Below are 16,744 nucleotides of genomic sequence, written 5' to 3' on the forward strand. Positions count from 1 at the left end.
GTGTAGGCGTGTTGTTGTGTTACGGCTGCAAAATAAAAATGATTTTCCTGCAGCTATTCAGCCCTGCTGCTTCTGGCTACCTGTTGAGTATTCAAGTGAAGGGGTCAAAAAATGAAACAGTATGACGGCCATTTTGCTTCTTTTTTGTAAGTTTTTCATACTGCTTATCTAGAACAAGGTTGAGGTGATGTATGATAGATAAACACAGTCTCAAGAGCAGGATTCCCCCATTACAGCCCCGGGGGACCAGAATTCAAGACAGTTTGCAGATTTCTCTGTTCAAACACACTAAATCTGGTAATTAGCTGGTTAAGACGTATTTGAGCAGAGAAATATTGGAAACTGTCTTGGATTCAGGCCCTGCAGGAGCAGAATTGAGACAGTTTGTTATTGTTCCTTTGGCCTGCATGAATCCATGGACGTGGGTTTAATTCCTGACTCAGAATGGATAGATGGACCTTCGTAAGTAAAATGTTGCTGTTATGCTTTTGGATCTTTCTGTGCCGATGAACAGTCTTCCAGTCGCAATTTATAAACTTCCTTGAGTGTAAGACATCAAGACCGATTTCCTGGGATTAAAGCCAAGGCTGTAAGCTAATCACAGGGTTTGCACGCTGCTCAGCACAGCCTGTGTTATCAGAGCACACGGCCCATGTGTGACACAAACCCGGGTTGTCCCCGCTTGCTCAACAGCATTTGAATTCTAGTTTTATAAAACAACACTTGACTGAGCATAATGAATCATTACATAAAGCAAGAGAACAAAGGGGACATGTTTGTGTCCCATCCCTCTGTGTTTTTTTTGTTCCATGGCTGAAAGTATTGTCCCCACAATGTCCAGATGACCTTCAGGTGAATCTCCCCTGGAAAACATTTATGTTAATTATTGGGCCGCTCAGTCGTTTCGGAAAGTAATTTAAGTCCCTAGGAGAGTTCAGCCGGAAAACGGAACAGAGAGGAGACTGAGGCCCAGACTCTCACGAGGAAGTATGAGGAGCGGCTGAATAATGTATTTTATTTACAATCAACTTATCCGCTGTCAGTCCTCAGTAAGATCCTGGATATTGACATGTGGGGCTTCTCTGTGAGTAATTATGATTCTTGTCATGCCTCATGTTATTATAACATATAAAGAATAATGATTTGGACATTTACATTAGAATGTTACGAAATGTTCATTCATGCAGAAATCAATGCGTGCAAAACGTATGCAGGAGATTTAGCGTGCTCAGAATTACTGAAATAACTGTATGTGTGAGTATACTTGTGTAATGATGTGTCAAGATCTTCATACCATGTTCTAGACATCTACTGTATATATATATATATATATAGAGAGAGAAAGAGAGAGAGGGAGAGAGAGAGAGAGAGAGAGAGACATACATGCACACACACATACACCCAACTCTGGAAGAAATTGAGACCTGCATTTTTAAATTCTGGTTTAATCCTGGTTCTGCAGAAAGAAGGCTGCGAGGCTGTCTGCTTCCAAACTCAAAGTTTCTAAGACAGCAGTACACAAAAACAGGGTGAAGCAGGAGACACCGGCAATAACCAAAAAGCAGCCAGGAAGAGGGCAGAAGCAGCTTTCTAATACCAGAGATGACTGACAACTTATCCGGCAGTGCCTCACAAATCAGAGGATGACTTCAAGTGATCTTCAAAAAGAATGGGAAACAATAAGTGGTGTGCTGTGCACTGCTAGGACAGTTCATATCAGGCTCCCAGAAGCCAGACTGAAGACCCATAAAGACAGGAAGAGGCCCTTCATTCATGAGAAGCAGGAAAGAGCCAGGGCTGGAGTTTGCAAAAAATGTATATTTTCCACAGACACATACCCATAAATTGAGAAATAAGTGAAACTGAAAATTTTGCTGTAGTCTCTTATTTTTTTCCAGAGCTTTGTGTGTGTGTGAGTGTGTGTGTGGATTATGTTTATAGTACATTGTGGGGACCAAATGTTCCCCACAATGTAATATAAACCTGTTATTTTGATATTGTGGGGACCATTTTCAAGGTTCCCCAAAGATCCGTGAATGCAATCAAAAAACTAAAAATGCCAAAAGTCTTTTTTTGTTTGGTTATGGTTAGGTTTAGGATTAGGCTTACCTTTTTTTTTTGGTTAATTATGGGTAATGCTGAGTAGGGGATCAGGTTGTCATTGTTGGGATTAGAGTTTTCCTCATAGAAATGAATGGAGAGTCCCCACAAAGATATAATTACAATCCTGTGTGTGTGTGTGTGTGTGTGTGTGTGTGTAAAGTCATTTGGAGCACTTTCAGTGCAAATCGGCAAAAAAATGTTATTTAACGTCACGACTAATTAGATTTTACATATGGTACATTTGAAAGGTTTTCCTATGAGAAAAAAATAATTGAAATAAGGAAACAGAAAGTAATTATCATTCTCCTTCAAAAAGGCATTTCAGATAATATACTGAGTCAAAATACAAGCTGCTATGCATAATCACTTAACAAGAGTAAAAAAACTACCATTTGGTCAATTATAATTTGATGAAAAATATTCATTTAACAGACTGAGCACGCATAGAACAGAAGTGTTAAAATTAATTTTAACAGTGTTCATGAAGACTGCTCAAGATATTTGCAAAAAATTAAGAAGCAGCAATTACTGTATGGTCACAGACATAAACCAATAATTTGTATTCCGCACATAAAGAATAAAACAGGTCATGAAAATTTGAATTTCATAATCCACACAAATTCAATTTATCATCAGTTGTGTGTGTTCCTTCTTTATTCTTTAAAAATATAGCTAAATATGTCAGATATTTATAATATTTTTTATTGTCTTTGCGGTAATTGATATATGGAAAATGTATATTGTTCTCTGAGGCAGGAGGGTGACACACTGTAAAGGTTCCTAGTGGATGCACTCACTGATATTTTTCCATAACACATCTTACAAATGACCTGCTTCATTAGAGTTAATAAGAAAAATAAGTGTAAGAACTGCTCCTACCAGCAGCATTCAGGGCCGGGTTTCTAAATGTACTTTTTAGTAGCTGTACGTTTGCTATTGAAAAGAGGCTTTGAGCTGACATCAGAATAAAGGACAAGTTGTGTGAAAAATTGGTCATTTTATATATTTTATGCATTCAAATTTTTATTCGTGGCTGTATTTTAGTTTTGATGGAAGCTGCAAGTGAGAGCGTTCGTTTTCCGTTGAAAGCTCTGTCTGTGCACTGCGTCGCATCATAAGCATGCGACACTTGTGGACATAAATGTAGTTTTGCCGCAGGGGAAAACTGGCTGTGCTGGTTTGACTTGAGGTAACTGCACACTGACTTGTCTGACATAATTTGTCTCCAGCAATAAACAATGAAAGGTGCCGGATCAGTCAGGTGACAGATATGGTGCTTTGGCATGAGTGTGGTGTGTGGCTCAGTGGATTAGGGTGCTGTGCCTGTGATTGGAACAGCATTGCTTGGCCCTGGAGCAAGGCTGTGCCTGTGATTGGAAGAGCACTGCTGGGCCCTGGAGCAAGGCTGTGCCTGTGATTGGAAGAGCACTGCTGGGCCCTGAAGCAACGCTGTGCCTGTGATTGGAAGAGCACTGCTGGGCCCTGAAGCAACGCTGTGCCTGTGATTGGAAGAGCACTGCTGGGCCCTGAAGCAACGCTGTGCCTGTGATTGGAAGAGCACTGCTGGGCCCTAAAGCAAAGCTCTTACCCAGCAATGGCTCCAGGAGATTGCTTGGCCCTGCTTTCTCAAAAAATCTACGTAGCTTTGGATAAAAGAATCTACTGAATATACGTATGTAAATGCAAGTCTATGATTGTGACAGTAAGAGCCAATGCACTTTATTACACTCCAGATTACAGTGTTCCCACTTCCTTTGGGATTACCAAAATTAGCCACTTGGTGCCCAGGGATATATTCAGATCTTGGCTGTTTTTTAGAGAAAACATTGAAAGTTATAAGTTATGTTTGAAATTTTCAGTGCTGACTAATAGCTGCCAGTATTTATGTCTACATTTTATTATTGTGATCTCATTACTTGATTGACACTTCTAACAAAAGCGACTTTTGTTTTTATTCATTGTTAAAAGGGATTTTTTTGCTGTAGTAGCTCATGTGAGGTAGCTTGCTGAATAGTACGGCGTATAACCCTTCCAGAGAGTTGGTAACTTTCCGAAAACATTTTTATTCTTCCAGTTACGGTGTCAGTGTAGCTACTACCTGATTCAGAACCTTTGCAGACTCAGCGAAAGCTGGGAATGAGTACATTAAATATCTTCTCTGTCCCTGCAGTTCAACATCTGCTTTAAGACCAGGGAGCTCACCGGGATGCCACACCTGGATCCTACTAGCCATTATCCACCTCACCATGGACTTCTCAGCTTGCAGTCCCCCTACTCCTGGCCTGGGGGGCAAACTCACAGCCAGATCTGTGCCACGGCTAAAGACTAGCCCCACGATTCTTTGGGAGGCCCCAAGCAGGCCACCGTGGAGGTCTCAGGGGCTTGGATGGAAGAAGGGCCTCCATCCCCTGCAGCAGCCGACCAACAAAGCTGGGAGGAGTCCCACACTTGTAGGCCAAAAGCGGCGAGGCCCAACCCACGGGGGGCCCGGCTGTGAAGAGTGCCCCCTCCAGACCGCCTCTGGTGATGCTCAGGCCTCTCCAGCCTCCCCAGAGGGCAGGAGTCTGGATTCTGCCACGTCGCTGCCCCGGCTGCGCAGGCAGCTGAAGTGGGACACCAGTGAGAGATCCCGCGACAGCAGGACCACGACAGTGCCAGGCTTTATTGACTGGGGGCCGACCGGGGGCGATGACGGCAGCGAGGACGACGGACGGGCAGTGCCCAGCACCACAGTGTCTGTCAAGGCCACGACCACCATCACCACCACCGCCAGCACAACCACCAAGAGACCGAGAAACTCCGAAAAAGTCTTTGTGGTAACGACCATGTTGCCCAGGAGACAAAGCACAACGCCGCCCAGCGTTAGCTATGGAGAGACTGCCAAACCAGCAAAGCCATTTGGAGACACAGCAGGTGAGTCACACGTTTGCCGCTTCCTATGAGAAATACTCAGCTTTTTGGATTCTCTGCTTTCTTCTTGGGAAATGTCTGTCCTGTCTGTGAAGTTATTGTAGCCTTGGGTGTTTTTAAAAATGGTTTTGTTAGGCACTTGCAATTGTTAAATCATGTTTTGCAAACATAAGCGGGATGGTTTATCACCGGTATCTGACAGGATATAAAATGCATAGATGATTTATACTCTGTTCGAAACAGCTTGCAGTTTCGTTCTGGTTTTTCATATGTGTGCAATTTAATTAATGTGTTAGCTTGGAAATGATTGTCTCTGAATTCTGAGATAACCAGTGCTCCATGAGTAATCCTAAGAGGCTCCTGTACTTGACAGTATTGTTCACATGTCTGTATTGCAAGGGAGGAAAATGTTATGAAAGATCTTTCCATTAACAGCAAAAGAATTTTAAATTTGTTTGCTATGTTGATATCCCCCGAGGGCTGTATGTTCGTGCTTTGAGATTTCTGCACATTTTTGAGTGCTGCTTAGAAGAAGCAATTGTAGATGAAATCAACAAGAATGATAATAAATGCCAATATCCTTCATTAACTAGTAATCATCATTAACATGCTCAAAGCAGCGCTACGCTCAGTATTAGCAAGATGGAATGCAAAATCAACGATGGAATAGATCTTCAGGATTAAGCACAATGGGGAATCTGCGCATATTAATTGACTAAAATTATTAATGAAACAACTTTATTAATCAACACAATATTTGGCGACGTGGCTGAAGAACGCTTATGTGAGGCTCAACTAATTTCTATTGCCGTGGATGTCATTCAGTTACAGGCTGGGTACATCCAAGTGACAGTTTTATAAAAGTAACCAGTCAGGCTGCGGACCTTTAGGGTACAGCTAGGTGGACAGTTATAAAAGGATCTTTTGGCCAAAAATAAAGACGCAGGAATTTTCTGTGTTACGTTCATCTATTTTACATTGATACCATTGTCTGAAAAGTCCTACATTATGTATAGAGTGGTATGTAGATGAAAAAGTGTCCAGCTGAAGGACTTGATGTACAATTTATGTATTTATGAGTGTCGTTATAGTTTAATGTTTGACAGTCTTTTGTTTAAACTTTTATTTGGCTACTAGAGGCTGCTCTAGTTAAATTTTTTCAAATCTGTTTCAGTGGAATGAACTTCATCCACTGCCCTACTGTCCGGATGAAAGCAATATTCCTGGGAAACATGAACAGAGACTGTAAGGTTTCATATCAATTGTATCTTTGAATGTTGCCTGACTGGGCAAACACGTCTGTTGTAAAGCTAACGGCCTGTAGTTCCCGGCAATTTTTCTGTCCTTTGTGTGGCAAAGGCTGCGCCGGCATCATCTATTCAGTGGATGACGGCTGGGAACAGACCTCAGTAACTCGAAATGCTGGCGAGAGAGAATTGCTATTGATCACAGGCCACGTTTGATGGGCTTGGGGGCATTTCATCAGCATGGGGCGGGACGGCTACGATACGGCGGCGGCCTGTGGCCCAATATGTCGACAGGAATTGCGATCACTTTCAGAGGACGGTCCGGTCCTTCTCTTTTTATTCTTCCACTTTTATTTACGGGAGCATTAGAAAGAGGCTGAGGTGTAAGGAGAAAGACAGCGGGGGACCACAGAGACTCACGTGCCAGATCCGGTTTGAAAAGCTCTCCGGCATCTGGCAGAGGGAGATGTGGGCTGAGTAGCGGAAGTTTGGAGGGGGGTGGGTATTCGGGTGTCCCTGTGATGTAGAAAGGGCAGAAGATAATTACCAAATACAGGCTGACGGCTGACGGAGTTCAAGCACTTTCAAGGTGATTCCTGCCCAGCTGTTTCCTCGCAGGCACTTCAGCTATATTAGTGCTTAGCCATAAAAAAGGCACCTTCTGCAGATGTTCTGATAGATACCATCAGTTGCTGCCTGAAATGTTCTCTCAGCAAAAAAAAACAGCCATTTTTTAAAAATATATGGATTATTTCTCATGAGAATTCAAACATCAGCTCACTGTTCAGCTTTGGGTTAGAATTTGTATTAGGTCTGTGAGTATTAACCAGCGTTGCAAAGGTCGTTTTCATTTATATCTGAGTGATAGAGGTACACATTGTGCTGAATATTCAGTAGAAGCACTGGCAAAAAAAGCACAACAGCTAGATAACACCAAATGTGCTGTACGTTACGGTAGTGTTTCACTCCTGCTGTGCACCCCTAAAATTGTCTGTGTGTGCCTCAGCCGGTTAGGTGACCCTGATTGGAACGTCATGGGATCAAATCCCAAGGCTGGCAGACTGACGCCATCATCGGGCCCTTGAGCGAGGCCCTTAACCTCAAAATTTGCTCTTGTCTGCATATATGTCTCATGGAGAGCAGTATGGGCAGAGATAAAAACGCAATATGGATGAATAAAGTATCACCATTCTATTCAATTCAATGTACATACACTGGATATACAAAGTGTTCAAATGGCAGGTTTTTGTGATGTAAAAAAATGAAACCATCATTTCATAACTTTTCCCACCTTTAATGTGACCTACACTCAAAAAACAATTGTAGGCTCAACTTTATGTTAGCAAATTGCTCAATTATTGAGTAATCTATATGAGTATTTTAAAGTTATACTAACTTAAATATTTAAGGACCGGCAAAACGATTTGCCTTTACTTCTACAAATCTAAGTTAAAACAACTTGTATCTCTACAACTTCACTACATCTGAATGGATATTACATCTTCATTATTTGAACTTGTTTTTCTATCTTTATTTTATTCCCATCTTACGGCCGTTCTCCACCAAACCAGGTAATGCATTTCTGGTTGGCTAACACAAAGTGTTGGCTTTTGTTGCTCAGAAAAACAGAGACGGGAACTGAACAACTACAAACCCAGCTCTCAGGGAAGAGCGAAGTCTTGAGTTCATTACAGGACTAACACAGGAACTCAATAAACCCCAAACGGCTCAGAAGCACGAGGGGGTCTGATGCTTGAGACACACACTCAGAGGGTGGTTGCAGAATTCAGATTTCAGGGATATTGTGCATCATTGGTGGGTGTTGGAGCTGCTGACAATTAGCCAGACACTCCGGGAACTTCCAGTGGAGCTGGGATATCTGACATAGGTATATAAAATCATGGTGATGTGTAAGACTGTTATTGAAGATACTCGTCCTGGACATGATAATCATTCATTATCATTACGATGCTGAACTATCTGACTTCCCTTGTAGAACATTCACTTGCACGTACTGTAGGTGTGGCCTCCGCACGTGTGACAGTGTGCATTTTCCGTGCCCTTTGTGCCCTCTGATGGTTATGGACCTCCTGCTGCCACCTCCACGTCCTGCCCAAACGACGGGCACGTACTCCCGGCGCAGCCATGGAGGAACAGAACGTACTGGGGGAACGCTGTCAATCGCGGTGACTGGGCCGTGACGGGGATTTATGGCTGGGGGGCTCCAGCTGCTCCCCGATTGTTTCCCATTTACCATGCGGCTCCGCTGGATCCACACAGATGGGGCTGTCGGATGCATTACGAGCACAAGATGATTAGAACCACGGTAGACCTCAGTGCTAATAACTCAGGGCTCGGTGTCATATTCTGGGGTCAGGGGATTAACTGCAACAGTAAAACAAGCAGGCAGCATCGAAGTATAACAGAATCCAGAGACACATTGTCTCTTAATCCTTCGCAAGCAGTTAATTTGGTGGAATCTCTAATAATGTACTATTTTATAAAAGTCTGTTACTTAGGGAAATCTGTTACCCAGAGGAAGTCAAATAGCTTGCAATTTTACAATTATATAGACGGCTATTTTAAATCCGGTGGTAAGTAACCTTGGTGGTCACTATGCAGTGCACCTGCAGCTCTAAGCTGCATGTCCAGATATGGCATCCTGCTGCTTCTTCATTATGGTAAACGGCAGTATGTTTTTAATGTGCATGATTTTGATGAGCTTGTCGTGCACGGCCCCTGTGATCTGACAGTAAAACGAGAACAATAACATCCAAGCCTCCTCCGAGGCTGCCTAAGGGAGATATCTTGCCTGTTCCCACTAAGAAGCTAGTTACCATGGTAATGGGGGAAAAAAAATCTTAATGTTCGCCTTTATTGTCCTACAATAAACTCAGGGAAATATGAATCTTTTCTCCCCAAAGGCTTAATCTTGGCTTGAAGTGATGATCCATAGCTCTGTTGACAGAAGTATGCAGCAAAGGCCCTCTCTCATTACAGTAATCCAGCCAAACAGGAAGTGAGGACATAAGGAACATGATTCGTGTTTCAGGCCTCCCTGCTACCACCTCCGCTGTGGCTCATTTCCTTCCCGAAATCCCTTTAATCGCTTCTGTTTTGCGTCTCCTACCCGCATCACTGGTTGGGATGTGGACGGGGTAAAAAGGCACATGGTGCGTGACACACCTTCTACGTCCAGTCAGATGGTCAGGTCTCCCCCGTCTGCTGTGGCAGAGGCCCAGCTCCCCTTACCAGGTCCCAGTGCCCCATTTCCGCATCGCTTGCCCCTCACTCCCGACTCCGCGTTTAGCTTTTGAACATCCGGCCTCTGAAACGGTTACACAAATGAACACGGACAGGTGTTGTGACAGTCGCGTAATGAGGTGGGACCCCCGCAGCCCCTCCTGGAACTCCACCTCATTCTGCTGCTCCGTTATTCCAGACTTATTGTCACATGTGCTTAGGTGTTAGTCAAGGCTGCCTCCGCTGGCCGTGAAATATGGAGCGCCGGAATGTAGGACGGCCTCATTGCTGTAATGAAGATGCTGGTCACCCGTTTCCCAGCCATCTTAGAAAGTTTTGCCCTCTACAGTGATTGAGTTTTGCAAAGGGCTGCTGATGACATCAGACAGAAAAAAAAAATCGGTTTTAGATAATGCACCGTGATTTGCAATGTTCCAGTCTCTTCTCCTCCTTCGGTAAGTGTTTCTGGTGTCCGAGCTACAGTGAAAATCAAGGCTAAGATGGATGCTGTGACAACGGCACTAATTGGCGATTGCCAGCCACCGGCGGGTCTCACAGAGCATTTCCAGGCAGGCGGATAATATGTGGGTGGGGGGCTGGAAAGGTGACTGGGGGGGGGGGGGGGGGTGCCTTTTTGGGCTTGGACTGTGAGAGGATCCTCATCATTCCACACTTAATGCATTATAAATTAGTGAAACGATCCAGAACATTTGCAGTCAGTAGGCAAAAGCTCTTCCCTCTATTTCCATTTTTATTACCTTTTTTAATTACTAGTCTTAAAGTTTAAAATTTACTTTATTATAGGCATCCTTGTATATGCAATACAATGTAAACTGTATGTCTTAGCAAGATAGACATTATTGTAGTTGTACAGGTATGGGGCTGTGCCGTAATGTCTGAAATGCACAATTAAATATAAAAATATAACAATTAAAAGCATCTATATAATACAAATACTCCAAACGCTGCTTCAGGTCAGTTTGTGGCCCCAAGCAAAGATTTTGCTGCTGTGCGGTTCTGTTGATGGGAATCGTGGGGTTTCTCTGCGTATGAAGACCTTATAAGCTAATGCCGCGAGTGAGAGTCTCACGCGGTGCGCTAATGGGGATCTTTGAGCATGTCGATTGAACTCACGGGCTGTAGGCGAATTCTGTCTTGCTTCAGTTGTGCCCAGCCTTGTGTCACAGGCTGTCAACAGCATCGCCATACATTCTCCGGATATAAATGATGTGTGAACGTGGCGCAAGATATCAGAACGACACGTGTGCTTCATCACAATGAGAATCTAGCTAAGACAGAACAGAAGCAACTAGTGCTCCCCAAATGTTGTTCTAACATGCAGATTGTTTGCTATTAGTGTTGGTAGCATTAAAGTCTTTCCTGCTCATGTCCTTACGTGTAACTTCCCCATAACTTTCAAACTTTCATTCCATCTACTACACCTTCACTCAAACTACAGAGCAGGACAGACAGAGTCAGGCAATATCATAATCCAGTGAATTAAGACAAAGAACAAACAGGAAGGGTAATAAAACACCCCCTGCTGGTGACACCTGCCGGCTTAACCCATAGCTCCCCCATTCACACTTGTCCACTAAGAAATGGTTGCCCAGAGTTAGTGTGAGATGCTATAGTGAATTAGAGTCGCTGGTGATCAATGGTGTCAAATGCCTGTGAAAAATCAATGAACATGGAACAAACAGCTTGTTCTGGGTTGGTGCTGATTGCATTGTGCCAATACTTAATATAAGTGAGTGTGGATACTGTGGAGCTGTTATTTAACTCTTCCGATTTTGCCCCCTAGTGGTTCGGATAAAAAAACCTATTTTTTGTAAATATAACTGAAGGTTAATTGTAGTGATTTTTGTATGATGGTCTGTTATCAAAAATGGCGCTCGGTAAAATTCTTGGTAAATTGTTCTTGGTAAATTGTTAGAATTTTGCGTGACTGTCTGTTATCTAAAGGGGCACTTGGTAAAATTTGCCAGCTGGGTGTGGGGGCAGTATCCCCTTCGTGAATTTTGTAGTTGGTCCCTACAAATGATGAGGCCTGGGGGCAGATGTGCTTCCTCTGCTACTGGTTGTACCCCAGTCCCGTGTCCTATGTTGCTGGGGAAAAGGCTCCAAGCCTCTGACCAGAATGAAGAGTTAGAATGACTAGACCGATGGATGAATGGGTATTTTACGATGATAGGGTTATAGGTTTTGAGTTAGCTGCATTGATATGAATATTGATTATCGGTGTAGCAGTCAACGTATATGGAGGATTGGGAGAGTGACTATGTTCTTAAGTATAATCCTGGTAATAATCTACATTTTTTTCCTGAATTTGATCACAACTTTTGGTTTTCCCGTGACTGTAAAAGAATACAGTTATGTTTTTTCTATTTTCTGAATAAGTAACGTCATTCCATGTATTCCGTAACACCCCAGAACTGCGTACATCTTAATGTGTGCACATACAGAAAAGAATGCATGGTTTCTTAGAGCCTGGAAGTAAAAGACCCAGAGTTGTTTTTATGTAGACCTGATTTTATCTTATAAATAGATTTTACTTAGTAGAGCAGAGTACAGCTGTGTAGCATGTGAGGAGTCTGCGGGCTTTGGCAGGCATCTCAGGACCCTCACATCTCTTCTCCATTCAGTATGGGCCATGTTGGACTAACATCGCATTCAGTGGATCATTCCCTGCATCATGCAATTGGCATCAGACCAAGATAAGCCTTTGGATATGGTAAACAGAAAGATGGATAACAAAATGGAGTGTGGAAGCATGGACTAGGTTGGCTGCATCGTAAAGGGAGAAGATCCCTGAGATTTGCAGTCTCCTTGCTGGTTTGGTGTAAAGCTCAGTGCGGAGGAGGGAAGATGTTTGTGACCTTGGCAGTAACTTAGCTGAGTGAGTAGGATTGTCTTGAGTTAACTAATACCTTAGTGATGTCTAGATTTGAAGGTGGAATCGCTGCAGCCCGCATGTAAAATTACAAAATTACATAAGAGCTTGTTGCATGAATTCTTTTCATAGCTGTAATTCCCATGGCTTCCATGTCTATTTTTTTTCAGATGAATTACATAAAATACTTATAAGAGGCTGAATGAAAAAAAGGAAAAAAAAGTCAGTTCCTCTTTGAAGCAAAACATCTGCAGCCGCTACTCAGTTAACAAGAATAATTTCTGGCACATAAGTTTGGGGTATCAGCACAGTGAACTTCAGGATAACAGTGTAACCCCCCTGGGTGTGTGTGTGTGTGTTTGGGGGGAGGGGGGGGTTGTGTTATGTCTGTGTTCAGTTTTAACAGCAGTGTGACACAGAAGGCAATAGTAACACCTTTTTGGTACAGGAAAAAAGTTTATTTACCAGACTCCAAGTTGATGTAGTTGGTATAGATATTCCATGGCATTAATTTTTTGTTGTGTTTTAATTTTAATTATCTTTCCATATGAGACTCTAGTCTGTCTCACATGATGATAAGCATAATATTACTGCCATGTTACACGAAGAAAATACTCTGCATACTGAGTCACAATACTCTGCATACTGAGTCACAATACTCTGAACACTGTCTCAGGTCTTCTTTCTTCCGTATTGTGATATAAACCTGGATCCATAAACCTTTCAGTTGTTTTCCAAATGTGATTGCACAGTTCGCTCACTTCTTTTTGGCATCTCAGGGCTAATCTGACCTCTTCATCCATTTCTGAGCTTCTCTTGAGGATATGGCTCATCAAATATATATCGGCTGTTGAGTAATTTTCTGTGGAGATAATGTGTATTTTTCTGTTAATGCTGCTTGATCTTTGCTCCATCAGTTATTATTTACCAGTCGACATCCTTCAGCATTACCCATTCAAGACTGGAGCTTATTTTTAATCTCATGGATCTTTTTAAAAACAATGAATGGAATGAGATGTTTTTGCGATGTTTGGCTTTGTCTTTCTTGGTAGTGTTCCGGAATCTGCTATTAATCCCCTGCGTTTCATAAACACTATAGCAACATGTCACAATATTTAACAAGTTAGAAATTCTATTAAATCTGTAATCTCTGTGTTTAATCTTTGTGTCATTAACCCTAGCGGTTTACCTCGATCTGCTCTCTCTGGAATCGGTCATGTCAGACTGGGGGGGGGGGGGTGCGAGTGCTTCTCCACCCACACATGTGCTGATGACCAGGAGACCAAGAGCAAAACACAACCATCAATCAAAAAATGCGCTTTTCATACATTACAAGAGAAAAAAAACCTGAGCAAAAAAGTTCATTTTCTTTAACTATCCCTTTTTACAAACACCATTATAACACTGTCATATTACGTAATAGGATGGAATAACTGGCAATCGCTCTTTAATACAGCTGCACAGTAACATTGGACAGCTGTCAAAATGTATCGCAAGCATGAAGCTACTGAAATTATATGACAGCTTGACATACTATGTTTTGTTATCTAATGCCATGTGACGTGTAATACTGCAGTTACTATGACAGGAGTGTGATGTGAAGAAGATCAGTTATTACCACTGATATAAGTTACAAAGAAACCCAGCATCCTTGGCTTTGTGACACTTAAGCCCGAAGACCAAGGAAAAATAGGAGTTCTGAGCTACATCCAATCAGAAGTCAGAAGTATCCGCATGTGATAAAGGACCAATTGGATTTACAGCTTTCTGCAACACCCCCACCCCCCCCCCACACACACATATATATACACCATTTGATATCCCTGGATTAGTTCAACCAAAGCTGAGCTTGGCATCATAATGGCAAGGGGGGGGGGGGGGGGAGGGGGGACAATTTCTCAAAAAGCCAAATAAATGTTTATGAGAACACTTTGGAATTACAGTAGCATGACCTCTGATGGGTTGGCACCCCATCCTGGGTTGTTCCCTGCCTTGTGCCCATAGCCTCCAGGAAGGGGTCTGGACCCCCATGACCCTGAACAGGACAGCTGGGTAAAGAAAATGGATGGATGGATGGATGGATTTAGGAGTTAACACACAGACAATTCATTCATTTAAAGACATCTGGTATTAAAACCTTTTTAAATCAGTGTTGCTGACATAAGACCCCGAGAGAATAGATCTGTATAGAAAAAAATAAGTGGAGATCCGCCACTGATTAATGCAAAAGCAAGGTCTCACGTCCCCGGGCCCTTTCCGCATCGTAATCTATTACGTCACACTCCATACTTACAGCCTTCCTATCTCAGACGCGTAAATGCAAATGGATGTGAAATAAGTTCATGTGCTAGCAGCTCAGAACGACCCTAATTACAAGGGTTGGGGGTTTTCAGAGTGGGGCAATTGTGCCATTTATCCGACGGCTGACAGTCTGCATGTCTTCTTCCCCACTGCATTAGTAATGCATTCGGGTGCGTCTTCGGAGCGGCAGATAGTGCCGTCAGCCGGCAATTACGGAGCGGCTTCATCAATTAAACTAGATGCTGTAACAACTGCGTTCCGCTTTTTGCAACGCCCCATTCTTGATTTTAGCGAACAGCCCGGTTTTCCTCATCTTGCTTCGCATAAAATCACGCAAAAGTGATAAACTCCCTTACGATCTGAATGTTGCAGCAGTTACAGTAATAGCACATTCCCGATGGACCAGTTTAAATCGCCGTAGCATAAACTTTGCTGATTGATGCTCACTACTATTTGTTTCTGGCTTCTCCGACCCCATGTAATGGTGGAGTAATTCTGTTGTTGACACATATTTTATTGAGGTGGGCAGGAAAAAAAGAAAAAAAGGCTGATTTGTGTTAATTTTTGGTAAAACAAAGCAGTGACATACAAGCAACATAGTATTTACGTTATAAGAACAGAGATCGTCGATGTAATGATACTTACAAAGCACATTGTCAAGAAACGTTCTTGCATTGTAAAGAGACGCTGAAGGATGGTTGTAATACCTGCCCTTCCAATAGAACAGAGCCTACAGTACTTTCTGTATTTTCAGTCTCATTCCTGTTTTTTGTTTCTCACTTTTTCAGGCATCTATGTAGACTGCAGATTCTACAATGTAGCTAAACAGAAGACAAAACTAAATCATTTGAAATCACATTAGGTTTTTCATTTAGGAATGTTTTCAACGTTAGGACCATGAGGCAAACACTGAACCCCTTTGTTTTGGTTTCCAGTGAGGGAAAAAGCAATAGGCCTACCTGTATGTTTTTATGTGATTGCATTATTTACTTTACACTGCCCTTAGGGGGATTCAAAATGAAAGATTTTTCCAAGAAATGACTAGTACAAGCACAACAAGTGGCTGAAGTCACTTGAGGGTTACAAACACAAAATACAAAATTGAATTGGATTTTGGGCTTGGTGAGCTGTAGGTGGGGCTGCACCGAGCTCCGAGTGCAGCGGCTGAAAGGCATACTGGTCAAAAGCAGGTGATTAATGTTTCAGTGCCTTCTTCACATATCGAGAGGTAAATCCTGCATCTAGGAGGAAAAGAAAAGCATTTCAGCCAGAAATATGCACCTAGAATAAACTACAATAAAAAAAGCCTTTAAGAGTAAAACCCCAATACTTATAAAAACAACCAGAGTACCCATTTTAGGTCTATATGCTTACATATTATCTCCAATGAAAATTTATTTTCTAAAACTATTTAACGGTAGCTAGTAATCAATGAAAAGTTAGAATCTGAGACCCTTGAACTGACAGTTTTCATTTCACAGTAACATCTCTATAGTTTGAGTGGATGTCTTCTGAAGTTACAACAACAGCAACAACAAGAACTAATTTGTGATCATGACAAATACATTAATTATTATTGAATATGGTAACAAATTTTAGCTAATAGTAATAATAAAAATAATCTGCATAATGCTTGGTAAATTTGGATGTAGTCACGCCTTGAACACAGATGACATTATTAATCTGTTTTTTGCTTGAACATTGTGATATTTGTTCAACATACCGCATGGAGAGAATATTGTATTGAATATACGCCCTATGAAGGTTCAGAAGAAGTAAACTACTTTAGACTGAAACAGCAAATGCTAAATGTGTGCGCGCCCGTGTGTGTGTGTGTGTGTGTGTGTGTGCTCTTTAATTATGAATTTATTATTTATTTATGGTTTTATTATTTTCATGGATAAAATATCTGGAAATGGATTAATTGCCATGCACCAATTAAATGAATATCCAGCACAACGGTTTTATGGGATAGCGAGGAAGTCTCCGCTTAAGTGTTTAACGTCTGCTTTATATGTCTGTACTAACTGGGATATTCATTAATCTG

General features: G+C 42.1%; 1 protein-coding gene across 1 annotated transcript in view; it reads left to right on the forward strand.

Annotated features, from left to right (window-relative positions):
- ajap1 (adherens junctions associated protein 1) overlaps window positions 1-16,744 on the forward strand; it is a 55,314-nt gene that overhangs the window by 23,436 nt on the left and 15,134 nt on the right. The window contains exon 2 of the mRNA XM_023793606.2: window positions 4,274-5,016. Within this exon, the coding sequence (XP_023649374.1) occupies window positions 4,274-5,016 (743 nt within the window). The remainder of the gene's footprint in view (window positions 1-4,273; window positions 5,017-16,744) is intronic.

Source organism: Paramormyrops kingsleyae, chromosome 6 (genome assembly GCF_048594095.1).
Source record: "Paramormyrops kingsleyae isolate MSU_618 chromosome 6, PKINGS_0.4, whole genome shotgun sequence".
Taxonomy (NCBI): domain Eukaryota; kingdom Metazoa; phylum Chordata; class Actinopteri; order Osteoglossiformes; family Mormyridae; genus Paramormyrops; species Paramormyrops kingsleyae.